The sequence below is a fragment of the Oenanthe melanoleuca genome, chromosome Z (assembly GCF_029582105.1).
Source record: "Oenanthe melanoleuca isolate GR-GAL-2019-014 chromosome Z, OMel1.0, whole genome shotgun sequence".
Taxonomy (NCBI): domain Eukaryota; kingdom Metazoa; phylum Chordata; class Aves; order Passeriformes; family Muscicapidae; genus Oenanthe; species Oenanthe melanoleuca.
Genome location: NC_079362.1, coordinates 67,009,058 through 67,021,985, shown reverse-complemented (window position 1 = coordinate 67,021,985; position 12,928 = coordinate 67,009,058). Strand labels below are relative to the sequence as shown.

The window sequence follows — 12,928 nt, the reverse complement described above, 5'->3', positions numbered from 1 at the left end:
TTCGTGCCGCACTGGGACTGAAAAAGACAACAAGGCTGAGGGCAGCAGGGTCCCTGGGGATGGGGACTGTCCCGGCTCCCCTCCCTGGCAGTGCGCAGCAGAGCTGTGCCTGCAAACCTGATACTGTGTAACATGTCCCTCGGGGTCACTCCCAGGTGTCCCTAGAGACGGGGAACAAGCCGGGCTGGAGCCAGGCAGAGGGAGAAGGCACAGCCCAGTGTGCTGCTGCAGCCAGTGCTGCAGAGCCTTCCCCATGAGAGCAGAGCGGAGGAAGCTCTCGGATGCCTGAGCGTTCGGGGTGGTTGCAAATGACTCTTGCAGAGCCACCAGCCTCCGGTTCCCAGCCCCGGCGGATGTGCAGCAGTGGCTGGCTGCCAGCTGCCCTCCCTTCCCGGGCCAGGGGAAAGCTCCCAAACACCCTGCCCCCAGAGACCCTTGGGCATGGTCCTGTCCTCCGATAAACACATGGGGGTGTGCCTCCAGCCAAGACCCTGATGATGTCCAGTCATGGCTAGGGAAAGAAAACAGGGGAAGGGCACATTTGGCACTGGCTGGATTTTCTCAGGCATCATAGCCCAACCTCTCTGACTTCTGCCTTAGACACTTTGCAAAGTGGCTCTAACACGACCCCTGGGGGCTCAGTTGGCCCAGGGCTGGGGTGTGCAGCTGCAAGAGCTGGAAGCAGGCAGCGGCAACATCATTGTATTTCCAGCTGCTTTTAAAACCACTTTGCAGATTTCTGTTCATTTTTCTGTTTCCATCAATATCCAGCAGCTGGTGCTAGTGGATAAAAATAGGATGGATGCTGACACAGGATTTAGACTTCTCTTGAAGAGGTGGATATATCTTGTTTCTCCTACTGACTGAATTTTCCGTCTCTCTGAGAAACTCTAATTCATTTTTTTTAAAAAGTGCAAACCTGATTCCTTTAAAGCCATGATCAAGAAGTGTTATACATTGGTTACACAACCCAGGCTGGACTTCCTTGGCAATAGAAAGCAAATTTCATTTTTTGCTTTCACAATTTTCAATATATCACTATCATGGAAAAGAGAAGCTACTCTGATACTCGAGGAGTCACCAAGCATAAAAGATTGTTTCCATCTGGCAACACCCATCTGGGACTTGCCAAGGACTGTCCAGGATATTTTTCCCTGAAAACTCATGCTTTCAGTCTGCAAGCATAATCCCACAATGCTGACACAGGCACTTGTTGGGAAACAAAGGAGATACAGGTTGACCTTGGCAGTAACAGAGGGAACAAGGTGGGGACACAGCTGGGACCACAACACTGACTTAATGCAGAGTCAATGCGTATGTGTGCATGCAAGCAACACCAGTGCCCATGCAGACCATGCTCTGATCCCTGCAGCATGCTAGGAAAAAGAACAGGGATGTGCAGCACAGAGGACAAAGAGGGTGGGAGGAATATCAAGGTGGCTCCTACTCCTCTGCTTGATATAATGAAGTCCTCAGCCAAAGGACTCATTTTGAGCACTTTCATAATTGCTGTCTTTTAACCCAAGGCATGAGCTCCAGGCTGAGCTTCGTTCCTCTTTCCAGCTCAGAGCTGCTTGCTGTGGGACTGGCATGAGAATGCAGAAAGCAATGAAAAGTAGCAGACCTGGGTCGTTATGAGCTGAGACCATGGAGCAACCCTCCCCAGCCCTCCCAGCTCCTGGTTCCCAAGCTGCTCTCCCAGAGTTATCTCTCTTCCTGACATCTGTCCAAGCAAGCCAGACTGCTACAAAGACTAGTGACCCCATCATACCCAGGCAAACACCAGCTCACGTGGCTGCTCCCAACTTGGTTGGCAACACCACCATATATTACTTCACATGGTTCATTCGATATCGATTGGTGCTGGGTCAGGAACACTGTGTAACGTCTGTGACACTACACACTCTGGCCTTGAACTGCAAAAAATGAAACTAAAGGGGGAACAGGCCATTACACACACTGACCCTGAACTGCCAAAAACGAAAATAGGGTGGGAACAGGACGTTACGTACCTTGGCCTCGAACTACAAAAAATGAAACTAAAGTGGGGAGGGGCATTACAACCCTGGCCTCAAACCACAGAAAATTAAACTAAAATGTACTGGGGTCCTAGACTTTCCTGATGCCATGCACACCTCCTGGGGAAGGAGTTCCAGTGGTTTCCTGGTGATGCTCAAGGGCTGTCAGTCCTAGCCAGGGTAGAGCTGTGACCCAGCCCTGCTGGGAGCATGCTGCTACCTGTCCTGAGGCAGAGGCTCTGGGCAAGCCCCTCCTTGGCTGTCTCCGCTCCTGACACAATGTTTGCTGTCTCATATGTTGTTTGGTTTTGTTCTCTGGGTGGTATGCAAGTGTGAGGCTTCTTGCAAGCACTGCCTTGCTTAGGTGCCACGCCCCCAAATCCTACACTGAGCTCAGAGTGCCTCCAGTGGACCCACTGACCCCAAGCAGACCTAGAGAAAAGCCTGAATTTAGCAACCCCACAGCAGACAAGGCCCACCCGGTGGCTGTTGCAGCACCCTGGCTCTGCTCCGCTTCCTGTGATTGTGCAGCTCCCCATTACGAAAGCAGCAGTGGAGGCTGACACCGGCTCCTCGCGCTTCCTCCGGGGAAGCTGCTAGCTTCCGCAGCGCCGGGGGTTGTGTGCGTGGTGGGTGCTGGGTGCTCACCACATACACTTTTCTCCAAGAGTCCTTTCGCACCTCTGAGGCAGGGTGAGAGCAGAGCAGCAGCCCTGCAAACCCGCAATGTGCCTCAACAAGCTCCTCGGCACAGCCACAGCCATGCAGACTTCCTCTGCATCGATCTAAGAGGGATTGCCCCCCAACCTCCCCTGGGTTTCTCCCACAAGGCTACCAGCCCCACGTGCAGCCCCCAGAATTCACCCAGCATTTCACCAAAACCACCAGAGAGGACACAGTCACGCACCATTAATATTTATTTAGACTCTATTAATAAGGAAGTTATTCATTATTTTTCTGATCCATTTTGAAGCTATCCCTGCTCATGGCAGGGGAAACTGGACTAGATGACCTTTAGAGGCCCCTTCAAATTAAAACCATTCTATATGACTCTATGGGGAATGTCCTGCAGTAGGACAAGGAGATCTCTACAGATACCACTAAGCTGCACTCTGGCAAAGACACTGCTCACCAGCTCAAAGCGTTTCTGTTCAGCTCAGAACTATTGACTGCATCACCAGCCAGCACAGCAAGGCTTGGGCACACAAGGACACAGCTTTGAATCTGTCCTGTGGCCAGGAAAGCCTTCAGAAGAGCAAGCAGCTCTGCTGCTCTCTGAACATGCTGCCTCAGCAGTCTGGTTCAAGGCATGCCTGCTCCCTGAAGCCCAGATGCCTTCAGGAGATGAAAGGCTCAGCCCTTACGATAGGCAAACAGCACACATGGCTCAGGAAGGACTTCATATCACCTTCTCTAGCCAGGCTTGGAGAGCTGTGGCCATGGCTCAAAAGCTAGCAGGAACAGGCGACATGCTGAGTCTGTCGCAGCAGCAGGCAGGACTACTCCTGTGAGAGCACTGAAGGTCAACTTGCTCCCTCACAGCAAGAAATCAGGCAGCACTGCAGGACTAAGGAGCAGTGACATGGGACGCATCTTTGGGGCCATAAAACAGACTTAGAAGTGCCTGCTCATCTCCAGCTGGGCAGTGAAGAAATAGGGCAGTAGCCTTCACCGCTAACTGCATCCAGTCACACCAAACACTGGGACCTCAGTCCAACTGCCTCCACCCTCCCTGCCACAGCCCATCCCCACAAGCCACCAGGTGCACTCTGGGCTGCAAGCCACATCGGCAGCCATAGCGAAGTTCTCAGAATTTCCTGTCCCATCTCAGATGGAGCCTTATAAAAAAATGTCAGAACAACTCCTCCCTGGTAAACCCTCTGAGTTGCCAGCAATCAGGAGAGTATTCAGAAGAAACTGCTTGGATAGATAATCTGCTCGTGCAGCTCTGCCCTACAGGATGCCCAGTATCATCCCAAGGAGCAGGATGCAGCATTGGTCACATCTCATTGGCATGGTTCTGCTGGATGAGAACTCTGTCAGGGTGCTCCACCCACTCCTGACCCTTGGATTTCCATGGCACCAGCACTGCTGCTGGCAAAGGGTCACTCTGGGGCGGGCCTGCCTCAGAGTCTGCTGCTGCCGGAGGGTCAGAGGATGAGTTGCCATTGAAAGATCTGGGACTGGAGTTAAGTGGACTCTGCTTCTCTTCCCATGACTGACTGAGGTTGCCCGACAGCAAGGGGTCTCCAGGATCAGGGCTGAAGCCCTCCAGCTCAGTGTCATGCTGCACATCAGGTGCTCCCTGGTTCGGAAACTCGCGGATCTGCCTTGACAGTACTGTAAGAGAGGTAGAGCCAACCCTGTCATTTCCAGCCTCCACCCTCCTGTGTTGAGCATGCAGCCACCACAGAGCCCAAGAGGGAGGACAAAGTGTTTAACCAGGACTTCCTCTTCCCAGGGAGGTGGGGAGAGGACGCTGCACAGCTGCCAGGCACAAGTACAGCTTGTGCTCCAAGAGGGACCGGAACTCTCCTGTCCTTGCACCGCCCCTGGCACAGGGCCCTGGCTCCAGGCAGGCCTCTGCAACGGGGCTGAGGAATAGTGCAGAACTGGGGTGAGGCAGCAAGCCAAACCTAGTGGCCACCTCAGGCAAGGGGATGTTGAGTTGGATGTGCCGCAGAGTTGAGGCTGTCTCTGGGGAAGGTGCTGCACTCTGGAGGCAGCACTTCACCTGGAGCCACACCTCAGACCCAACCTGGGCACCTAAGCTGCAACCTGGGCACTCACCCTTGAGCTCCTGCTGTGGCTCTACGCTCCCAGGTGAGCGGATGCTGGGGGACAGAACGAGGCAGAAGGACAGAACCACAATCTGAAACAGAAAGATCAGTACAGATCTCAGCAAAGGAGATGAACAGACATCACTAAATGCAATAAATGCCTCTCTCCCAAACTTGTGAGGACAGCACACTCCTCCACAGACACTGGGGCTGAAGCCACTTACCATGGTGCAGGTTTTTCTTCTGGTAGTTTTGGGGGCGGACCGTCTCACCAAGGCCTGCAGTTTCTGCAACTGTCTGAGCAGCGACCTGCAGGAGAGCAGGAAATGCAGGTTAGCACAGCAGCTGAACCAAGAGCTACACACTTCCCTCCACCTTCTGCAGCCAGGGACAGGCCACAGTCCTGAGAAGAGGAACAACATTCCCCACACAGCTCCTGCCAAACCCAACAAGGCAAACTCACATGTTTTGCTTCTGCAGCTGCTGCACCTTCTTCTCCAGTTCATGGTTTTCAGCTGTGCATGCTGCCACCCTTCCCAGGAAGGATGAGAGGCGTGGGGAAAAAATAGAGAGACTTTGTTGGTCAACAGTGGAGACTTCACATCAGTCATCAGCTCTGGATGGCTGGGGCAGACAAAATTGGTCCTGGGGTTCACTTGGTATCACCTGCAGTAAAGCCCAGAGAGCACCACCTCACACCAGATATGGGGAGGTATGAAGCCCTGTCAGTCCTGCAGAGAAGCAGTTGACCAACCCCTTTGGATGCTCACTCTTAGCAGCACACCAGCCTTGCAGATCTGTGACATCAGGCTGTATTACTAATGACCAGGAAAACCCATTCGACCTAGCAGGTCGGCTATCTGGCTTGAACAGAGCCATCTGGGCCATCTCCAAGAACAAGAGCAGCAGGTAGGCTCTACCCTGATGTTCTAAACCCTCTGCTAAGGGCTGCTGCCCCACAGGGCCAGCCTCACTTTGTGCCCAGGGTGGCATGGGCCCAGCAGCCAAACAGCACAGCAGCTTGTAACAGGTATCCCCTGTTCCCATACCTGGCAATGCCAGCACAACTAAGGCCATACAGGAGGGGAGCAGCCATTCTGTGACCCATCAGGTCATGTACTCACTCCCTTCCCCTTGTTATCAGGCACTGAAGGTTCTGTGCACTAAGTACCAAAACAAATAGACTTCTTCTCCTTCATGCCAGCCTGAAAGTCCCTGGGCATCAGGCCCTTCCCATACCAGCCTTGAAGATCACAGGCACACAGCCAGCTCTGTGTTGCTGACAGCCCTATCACAGAGAAGGGAAGCACAACAGCACAGAGTGCATTGTCTACAAAATCAAGCATTTAGAAAGTCCTAAGGGGCACCTTGGGAGTAGAATCTCCCTTGGATAGCTCAGGACCCCTCTGCTCAGGGACACATCTACCATTGCCTGCTTCCTCCCATGACTGAGGGAGAGCCTTGTATCATTTTTGAATCTATGTTATGATCATTATATACGCATAACCACATAACATTATATGACACATGACCATCTATAAGATCTGATCCAATATACAGAGGGGCCAGGTGACTAGAAATTGTAAGTCAAGATGTATTAGAAAGCAGGTGATTACAAATGCTAAGTTAAGTTGCACGATAAATCCTGTATTACACTGCTTATAGATTGTACTACATTGACTCTGCTTGTAGAAAACCTGTGCCATTCTAATCACAAATCCTCTGCTATACTAATCGTAACATGATAGGAAAATGAAGTTCTGATTGAAACTACAATTCAGCACCATCATCATTATGCCAAGGATCCCTGAAATATATGATCCCTCAGTGTTGGATGACATTGCTGTTCAACCATACCTGTTTTCCAGGCCATCCACATAGATCTTCCTCCGGCGACGACTGTCCTGAGCTGCCTGCTTGTTCCGAATCTTACGACGCACTTTCCTCAGAACTCGCTCTTCAGCCTGCAAGGATCATCTCATTAACAGCAATCCCAGGGTGTTGGCAAACCCACTCTCTCAGACTGTGCACACATCTCAGTGCCCAGCCCTGGACACAAGTGCTTGTGTCCTCTGTCCTTCCCACTGCATAAATTGCAAGGCAAACCCTGGCCTGCTGATGCAGCCAGCAGCTTCCATGTGGTAGCAAAAGTAAGGCATACCTAAGGGAAATGAAAAGCACACAGCTCACAGGCCACTTGGCAAGCAGAAAAAAATAGCTGGAGACACTTGCAGTGTAACTGCTTCCTGAAAACAGCCATGAGTAGGGAGACTGACAGTAGCCAGAAGCTGCTGGAAGCATGGATGACGCACTGGACATGAAAGGAGGAAAAGGACACCAAGCCCAGATGAACATCTGGACAACAGTATTCTCATCAGGGCACTGTCCTATAGTTTCCAACCCTTACAGAACCTGACACATTTGAGTGGCCTAAGTCTGTTTGGTTCTAGTGAGGACTCACTTTGGTCAGTGGCAGGCAGGTTGGTAGTGTAACACCTTCTTTCTCCAATAGCTGCTTCTCCTCCTCTGTCAGGACCAGCTCTGGGAGGTCAGACTAGAAAACAGCAAAAATAAGCCTACTGAGAATGAAAAATACAGGGAGTCCACCTTAGGCCACAGAGGGCATGCACCAAACACAAGGAACTGGAATCAGCTCTCCCAAAGCAGTGTCATGCTTTCCCTCATAGGAGCCAAGTCAGAAGAGAAGGAGAGATGTGAGCAGAAGCAAAAGCTGGGGCCCACAGGCATGGGAGTCAGTACCTGTACAACGGCTCCAGGGACAAGCTGGGGTTCATCTTCCACAGCAACAGCAATGGGGGAACTGGTGCTCTGCTCCAGTGCCATGCTTGTACCTTCCAAACCCACCCATGCCCCTGGAGAAGAAAAGATGAGTCAAATACTGGGCCTCAGTGACGCAGCACCTGACCAGCCAGCTTTGAGTAGCATGAAACAGCAATTTTACCACAGCAGAAACCCTCTACTCTTGGCTCTCTCCATTATTGCCTGACACTTATCAAAACAAACCAATATGGGACTGCTTTTCTCTTTTCTGCCTGTAGCTAGGGCAGAGAGAGTCCATACACATCACTCACCTAGCTCAATGGTAACATCTCCTTCTGCCATGTCAGACCTCACACTTTCCAGTGCAGGCCAGTCCTGGTGAAGGGAGTAGTTATGATCAACTTGCACAATGTCTTGGCTGGCAAAATTGCTACCAAGGCAATGGGACAGATGCTGATCCTCAGAAATGCTGCTGTCATTGTTGGCAGGCAAATAACTGAGCCTGTCTGGTTCATCTTCTAGAGGGGTCAGCAGTGAGCTGATGAAGTCATCCATCTCCTTGTCCAGGAGCTGCAGAGGAATAGCTTTTACTCAGCAGGGAGATAAACCTCCTAAATCTCAGCTCAGCAGCAATTCCTCACCTCAGAGAGCTCACCTCAGGTACTGGCAGGCCCCAGTCTTCCAGCAGACCATTCTGCTCCCCTGAGATTTCAGGGCAGGGAGCATCATCCTTCAGGAGAAAGTCAAGCAGATCCACCTCTGCCAGGGCATCCAGTTCCTCTGGACACGACATCTGAGAAGGGCACCCAAAAATGAGTACAGGCACAGCAGGAGACACCAGCTTTGCTTTAAGGTATCCTACAGACCAAGTATCCCCATGCAATGTCAAGAGCAGGGATGGCAAATTCACAAGCACTTCTCCAGCCAGGCTATTATAGCACCACTGGTGACAACAATACAGTACTTTCCCCACAAGGTTATTGCGACCCAGCCACAGGAGCCATGCTCCACCCAGAGCATAAAAGCTGCAGGAAGGACAGGAAAAGTGAAACAATCCCAGACTTAATGGTGTGAAGAGCATGCAAGGTTCTGCTGTTCCACAGAAGCCTGAAGGTGCCATACCCCCCTTGGTGTGTACCCAGCAGGGAGAGTTTCCTGTCCCAGGAAAATTAAGAACAGTCATTGCTGAGGTTTAAACTAAAGGGATTCTGTTAATGATTAAATGATGATCAAATTCTAAGTAATAGATGACCGAACATAAATTAAATGGTAATCAAATGGTGATTAAGTGATCATTGAAGGGTAATTAATGAGTGACTTGGCAGACCTAAATGATGACTTAGTTATTCAGACAGCTGTAAAACACTGTACTAAATATGAGGTTATTGTAATAAATAAATAGATGTGTGTATATATATATATATATACACGAATGTCACTAGCACACAATAGGCTGAAAGTCAAATGCTCCTTACCTCACTGTAGAGATCAGACACTGGTAAAGCGTCTCTCAGCCCTGAGGATTGACCTGGAGAGCTGTCCCTCCTGCCAGGGAGGTGAGGCCCAGTAGCAGGAGAGCAGCAGAGCTCAGTGGCTCGAGGTGGCCACAGGTACTTAGAGGGCAAAGTGACAGACTTGCAGCCAAACACCGCCCTAGCACTTTGCACCTGTGTGGCTGTGGCAGCTTTAGCTTTGTCTGGCCTCAGCTCGGGCTGCTGCTGTTATGTCCTGACAAGACATGGCCCAGGAGCCTCGGTCCCTGAGGAGATGTGGCCTCGCATGGCTCCCAGCAGGATCAGCCTGGCCGGCTCGTGGGCGATGCCTGAGCCACGGCACCGCTCAGGCTGCCAGAGCACAGGCATCCATCACACCTCTCCATCAGCGCTGCTGAGCTTTCACATCTAGTTTCACAGTCTGGGGAAAAAAAACAAAACAAACAAAACCGGAAAAAATAAAAAGCCACCTAAACCACCTGAAACCCCACCCAAAACCAGAGGGGCAGGCCCCAGCCAGGGCTGCTGTGCCAGCTGACAGGGAGGAGGGCTGTCGGCAGATAGTGGAGCAGCAAGAGGAAGAGAAGCTGGGCAAACCCGGCAATGGCAGGGCCCATGGCTTCCACAGACTCGGAGTTTCCCTCAGGGAGCGTGGCAGACAGCAAGGGAACAGGAGGAGCAGGTGCGGCAGAAGGGTGACCGGAGCGCAGGGCCGGGGATACCCACTAAAGGAGAACTAAACAGCCCTTCTCAGCCCCAGCCGCAGACTGGACCACGGATCCCCTAATCCCCGGACCTCCCGGACCCTCAAAGCAGCGGCCCCCAACCCCCGGTGGTGCCCGGCGCCCTCCCGCCCCTCACCTCAGCCCCGCCGCTCCCGATGCACCGCGGTGACGTCACCCCGTCTCCCGGCGGGCCCCGCGCGCCGCCCCTGCCCCTCCCGCGCTGACGCCCCGGTCGCCCATTGGTTGCGAGGGGGCTCGTGGGCGGCGGGAGCGCGCGCGGGCGGCGGGAGCGCGGAGCGGGCGGGGAAAGGAAGGGATGGGAGAGAGGGCTTGAGGGGAGGGCGGTGGGCCCGGGGTCATGCGGGGCCCCGGGGGTGTCCCGAGGCGGGCGGGCGGGCGGGCGCCCGAGAGTGCGGTGTTAGCAGCGGGCGGAGCACGGCCCCGCTGCGCTGGCGCGGAACCGTGTTCAGCCCCGGGACGTCGGGCCGGGCAGCGCGGGTACAGAGTAGCGCTGTCCGTAGGAGCGGGATGCCCGTGAGGTTGTGTCCGGGTGGAGCGCAGCCCCGGGGCACCGAGCGGGGCCGTGCCGTGTCACCCGCGGCGCGCCGTGCCCGGCGCATGCGCGGCGGGGGGTGGGGGGGGCGGGAAGCGGGCGGTGCCGCCCGCTCAGCTCCCCTCAGCGTCGCGGGGCTGCCGCGCTGCTCCTGCCCGCGCAAAGGTACGGGGACGGGGGACGGAGGACGCACGGTGTCTCGGTAACCGGGGAGGGAGGGCTGCGGAGTGGGGTCCTGCGGACCGGCAACGCCCTCGCTCTCGGGGGGCTGCCGGAAACGGATATCCCGGGGACCCTGCCCCCGCACCCCACCCGGTAAATGGCGGGGAGGCAGGGAGGAAGCAGCTTCCCGGTTACCGGGGCTTCTCTGCTCCAACAGGGGCTTGTCCGCGGGGCTGCGGTGACCTGGGGGCTTCCGGGGTTCACTCAGACTTTGGGGCGTGCCCAGATCGCCCTTGGGGCCGGCGCCACCCGAGCACCGAAGCCCACCGGAGGCTCGGGGGCAGCACGGGCTGCCGCGGCCACGTTATCCCCGGCCACGTTATTCCCGGGGCTGCCCTTTCCCTGCCCCACCAGGCCCGGGCCTGGAGTCCGCCCTGGCCAGGTCCGGGCCAGCATCCCCACCTCGGGGGTCCCTTGGGGACCGGACTGGACAAACCTGGCCGTGGCCACCGGCCCGGGGACCGTGGGGCTCCCTTTGGGGCGGGCCCGGCGCCGCTTTTCTCCCGGCACCCACCCACCCTGCCGGGACATGGGGAAAAGTAAGTGGCAAGGGTGTCTGTGTCTTGCTGCCTGAATTTGGGTGAGGAAACGAGGGCACAACGCTTCCCATAGGCACACCAAAGCCAGGGAGGTCATCGCAGCAGTTCCCACCAGGACAGACAGCTGGCCATGGGCCCCGGGATGGGGCGCTGGAGTGGTTCCCATGCAGGGTGGGACTGGCCCCGACCGGGGAAGGCGTGGATCCCCACCATGTCCCGGCTGAAACAACTAACCAAGCAGAGGGAAATGCTGCCCCATCCTCTGTCTGTCCCGTGCCGTATCCTGCCCGAGCCCCTGCAAGCTCCCCATCCCTTTGAATCTGCCGGCAGGATGTCTACATGCTTCTGCCGTGGCTTCATCGCTGGCTGTTAGACCCATATTTGGTAGCGATAATTGTTTACTCCGTTCTCTTTTCGAGACTCGCTTCTGCGAAGGGGGGGGCACATATTTTTGGGGTCTTTAGTTTTGCCAAAACCTGAGTTGCCCAGTAAAGGGTTCAGATCACCTAACTCTCCCCAGGTCGTAGGGTGAAACCCCCCAAGTGCTAAGTAAATCTGTGATGGTGCATGGGGAGCACCACCTGAGCACTCAGTTTGCTTGCTGAATGGCAGCGGCAGGAATCTGGTGCTTCCCAATGGAACCTGTCCCATTAAATTTAGGAAAGGGGGAGTGGGAAGGCTGAGGAAGGGGGAAGAGGGTCCTGTGGGGTGGGGTGCCGTTTTCAGCACTGAGGTTTGCTGGCTGCTGGGTAAAGTGACCGCAAAATACAGCCACACTGTCTTCTTTCTTTCACTTTTCTGCCTGTCCAGCAGCACAGTGCTGGGCAATTTGCTTGTTGGGGGAAGCATGGGTGCCTAGATTAGGGCACCCAGTGCTTTCCAGAGGTTATGACAGCATCCACTGCACCTCAACCCCTGCTTTTGGGGTCCTGTGCTAGAGGGCCAGCTTGCTAAGGATGCAGGAGAGGCTGAGGCTGGAGTCCCACTGGCCCACATGCCTGCCTTCATCATGGGCAGTCTAGAGGTGCCACGATTTGTGCTCCATGGCTTTGGAAGTGAGGGGATGCCCAGCGGGAGGGGACAGGATGTGAGATTTGTGCGAAATGTGGGCAGTTAATGGCCGGAGCTGCTTCAGCACAGTGCATGTGAGCAGACAGGCAGGCTGCGGCTGTCATCCTCCAGCCCAGCTGCCCGGCCCCTGCCCATTTCCCATGCAGAGCAGGGCTGCTCTCCCTGCAGGAGTGAGAGGATGCTCCCGTCCTAGCCATGGACAACAGCAGAGTGGCTGCAGGGGTGCTGTGTCTGGGCTTGACACCCACTCATGCTCCCTGGGAGCAAGCTTGGCCTCAGCTGGAAGAAACTGTCCTCCCATCTGACGTGGACATGCAGCTGGGAAAGAGGAACTGGGCTGAGCGGTCTCAGCAGCGTGTGACACTAAACCAGCTGGAGCTGCTGGCTTGAGCCTTCCCATAGGTGCAGGGCTGAGCCCTGTCTACCTCACTGCCTGCTGTGGCTGTGTGTACTGGTCCTGTACTGGAGAATGCAGGAGACCCAGCCAGAGCCTAGTCTAGCTTCTTACTAGCTCAATTTTTGACCCTGTTGATGGTGCTGGCGTGCAGATGCCAGCCAAGCCACTGCTGCATGCACTGTGTTTTGGTGGCCTGATATCTTCCTAGCTGTGCCGGTGGCTGTACTGACTGGACTGTGCCTGTGGAAAACCCCAGCTAAAACCCTAGGATGGTTTGCAGCTGATAAAACTTCCTGCAGCCAGCTCCCGGTCCAAGGATGGTGGGGCCTTTCCCAGATGAAATTTGGTA

General features: G+C 54.8%; 3 protein-coding genes across 4 annotated transcripts in view; 1 reads left to right on the top strand and 2 right to left on the bottom strand.

Moving 5' to 3' along the window:
- Positions 1-2,917: 2,917 nt before the first annotated feature.
- CREB3 (cAMP responsive element binding protein 3) lies at positions 2,918-10,006 on the bottom strand. Its single transcript, XM_056514847.1, has 11 exons — positions 9,934-10,006; positions 9,055-9,493; positions 8,235-8,372; positions 7,891-8,149; positions 7,559-7,671; positions 7,260-7,352; positions 6,656-6,762; positions 5,262-5,330; positions 5,023-5,107; positions 4,809-4,890; positions 2,918-4,358 (listed from the first exon to the last, which is right to left on the bottom strand). Exons 3-11 carry the CDS (start codon positions 8,370-8,372, stop codon positions 4,018-4,020), a joined length of 1,287 nt encoding a protein of 428 aa, XP_056370822.1. The 5' UTR covers positions 9,055-9,493; positions 9,934-10,006; the 3' UTR covers positions 2,918-4,017.
- A 147-nt stretch (positions 10,007-10,153) lies between these two features.
- On the bottom strand, positions 10,154-11,103 carry LOC130265495 (basic proline-rich protein-like). Its single transcript, XM_056514596.1, has 2 exons — positions 10,830-11,103; positions 10,154-10,755 (listed from the first exon to the last, which is right to left on the bottom strand). The coding sequence occupies exons 1-2, from the start codon at positions 11,101-11,103 to the stop codon at positions 10,154-10,156; spliced, it is 876 nt and encodes a 291-aa protein (XP_056370571.1).
- TLN1 (talin 1) overlaps positions 10,419-12,928 on the top strand; it is a 34,789-nt gene continuing 32,279 nt past the window's right edge. For both annotated transcript variants that reach the window (XM_056514846.1, XM_056514845.1), the window contains exon 1: positions 10,419-10,515. The gene's annotated coding sequence lies outside the window, so the exon portion shown is untranslated. The remainder of the gene's footprint in view (positions 10,516-12,928) is intronic.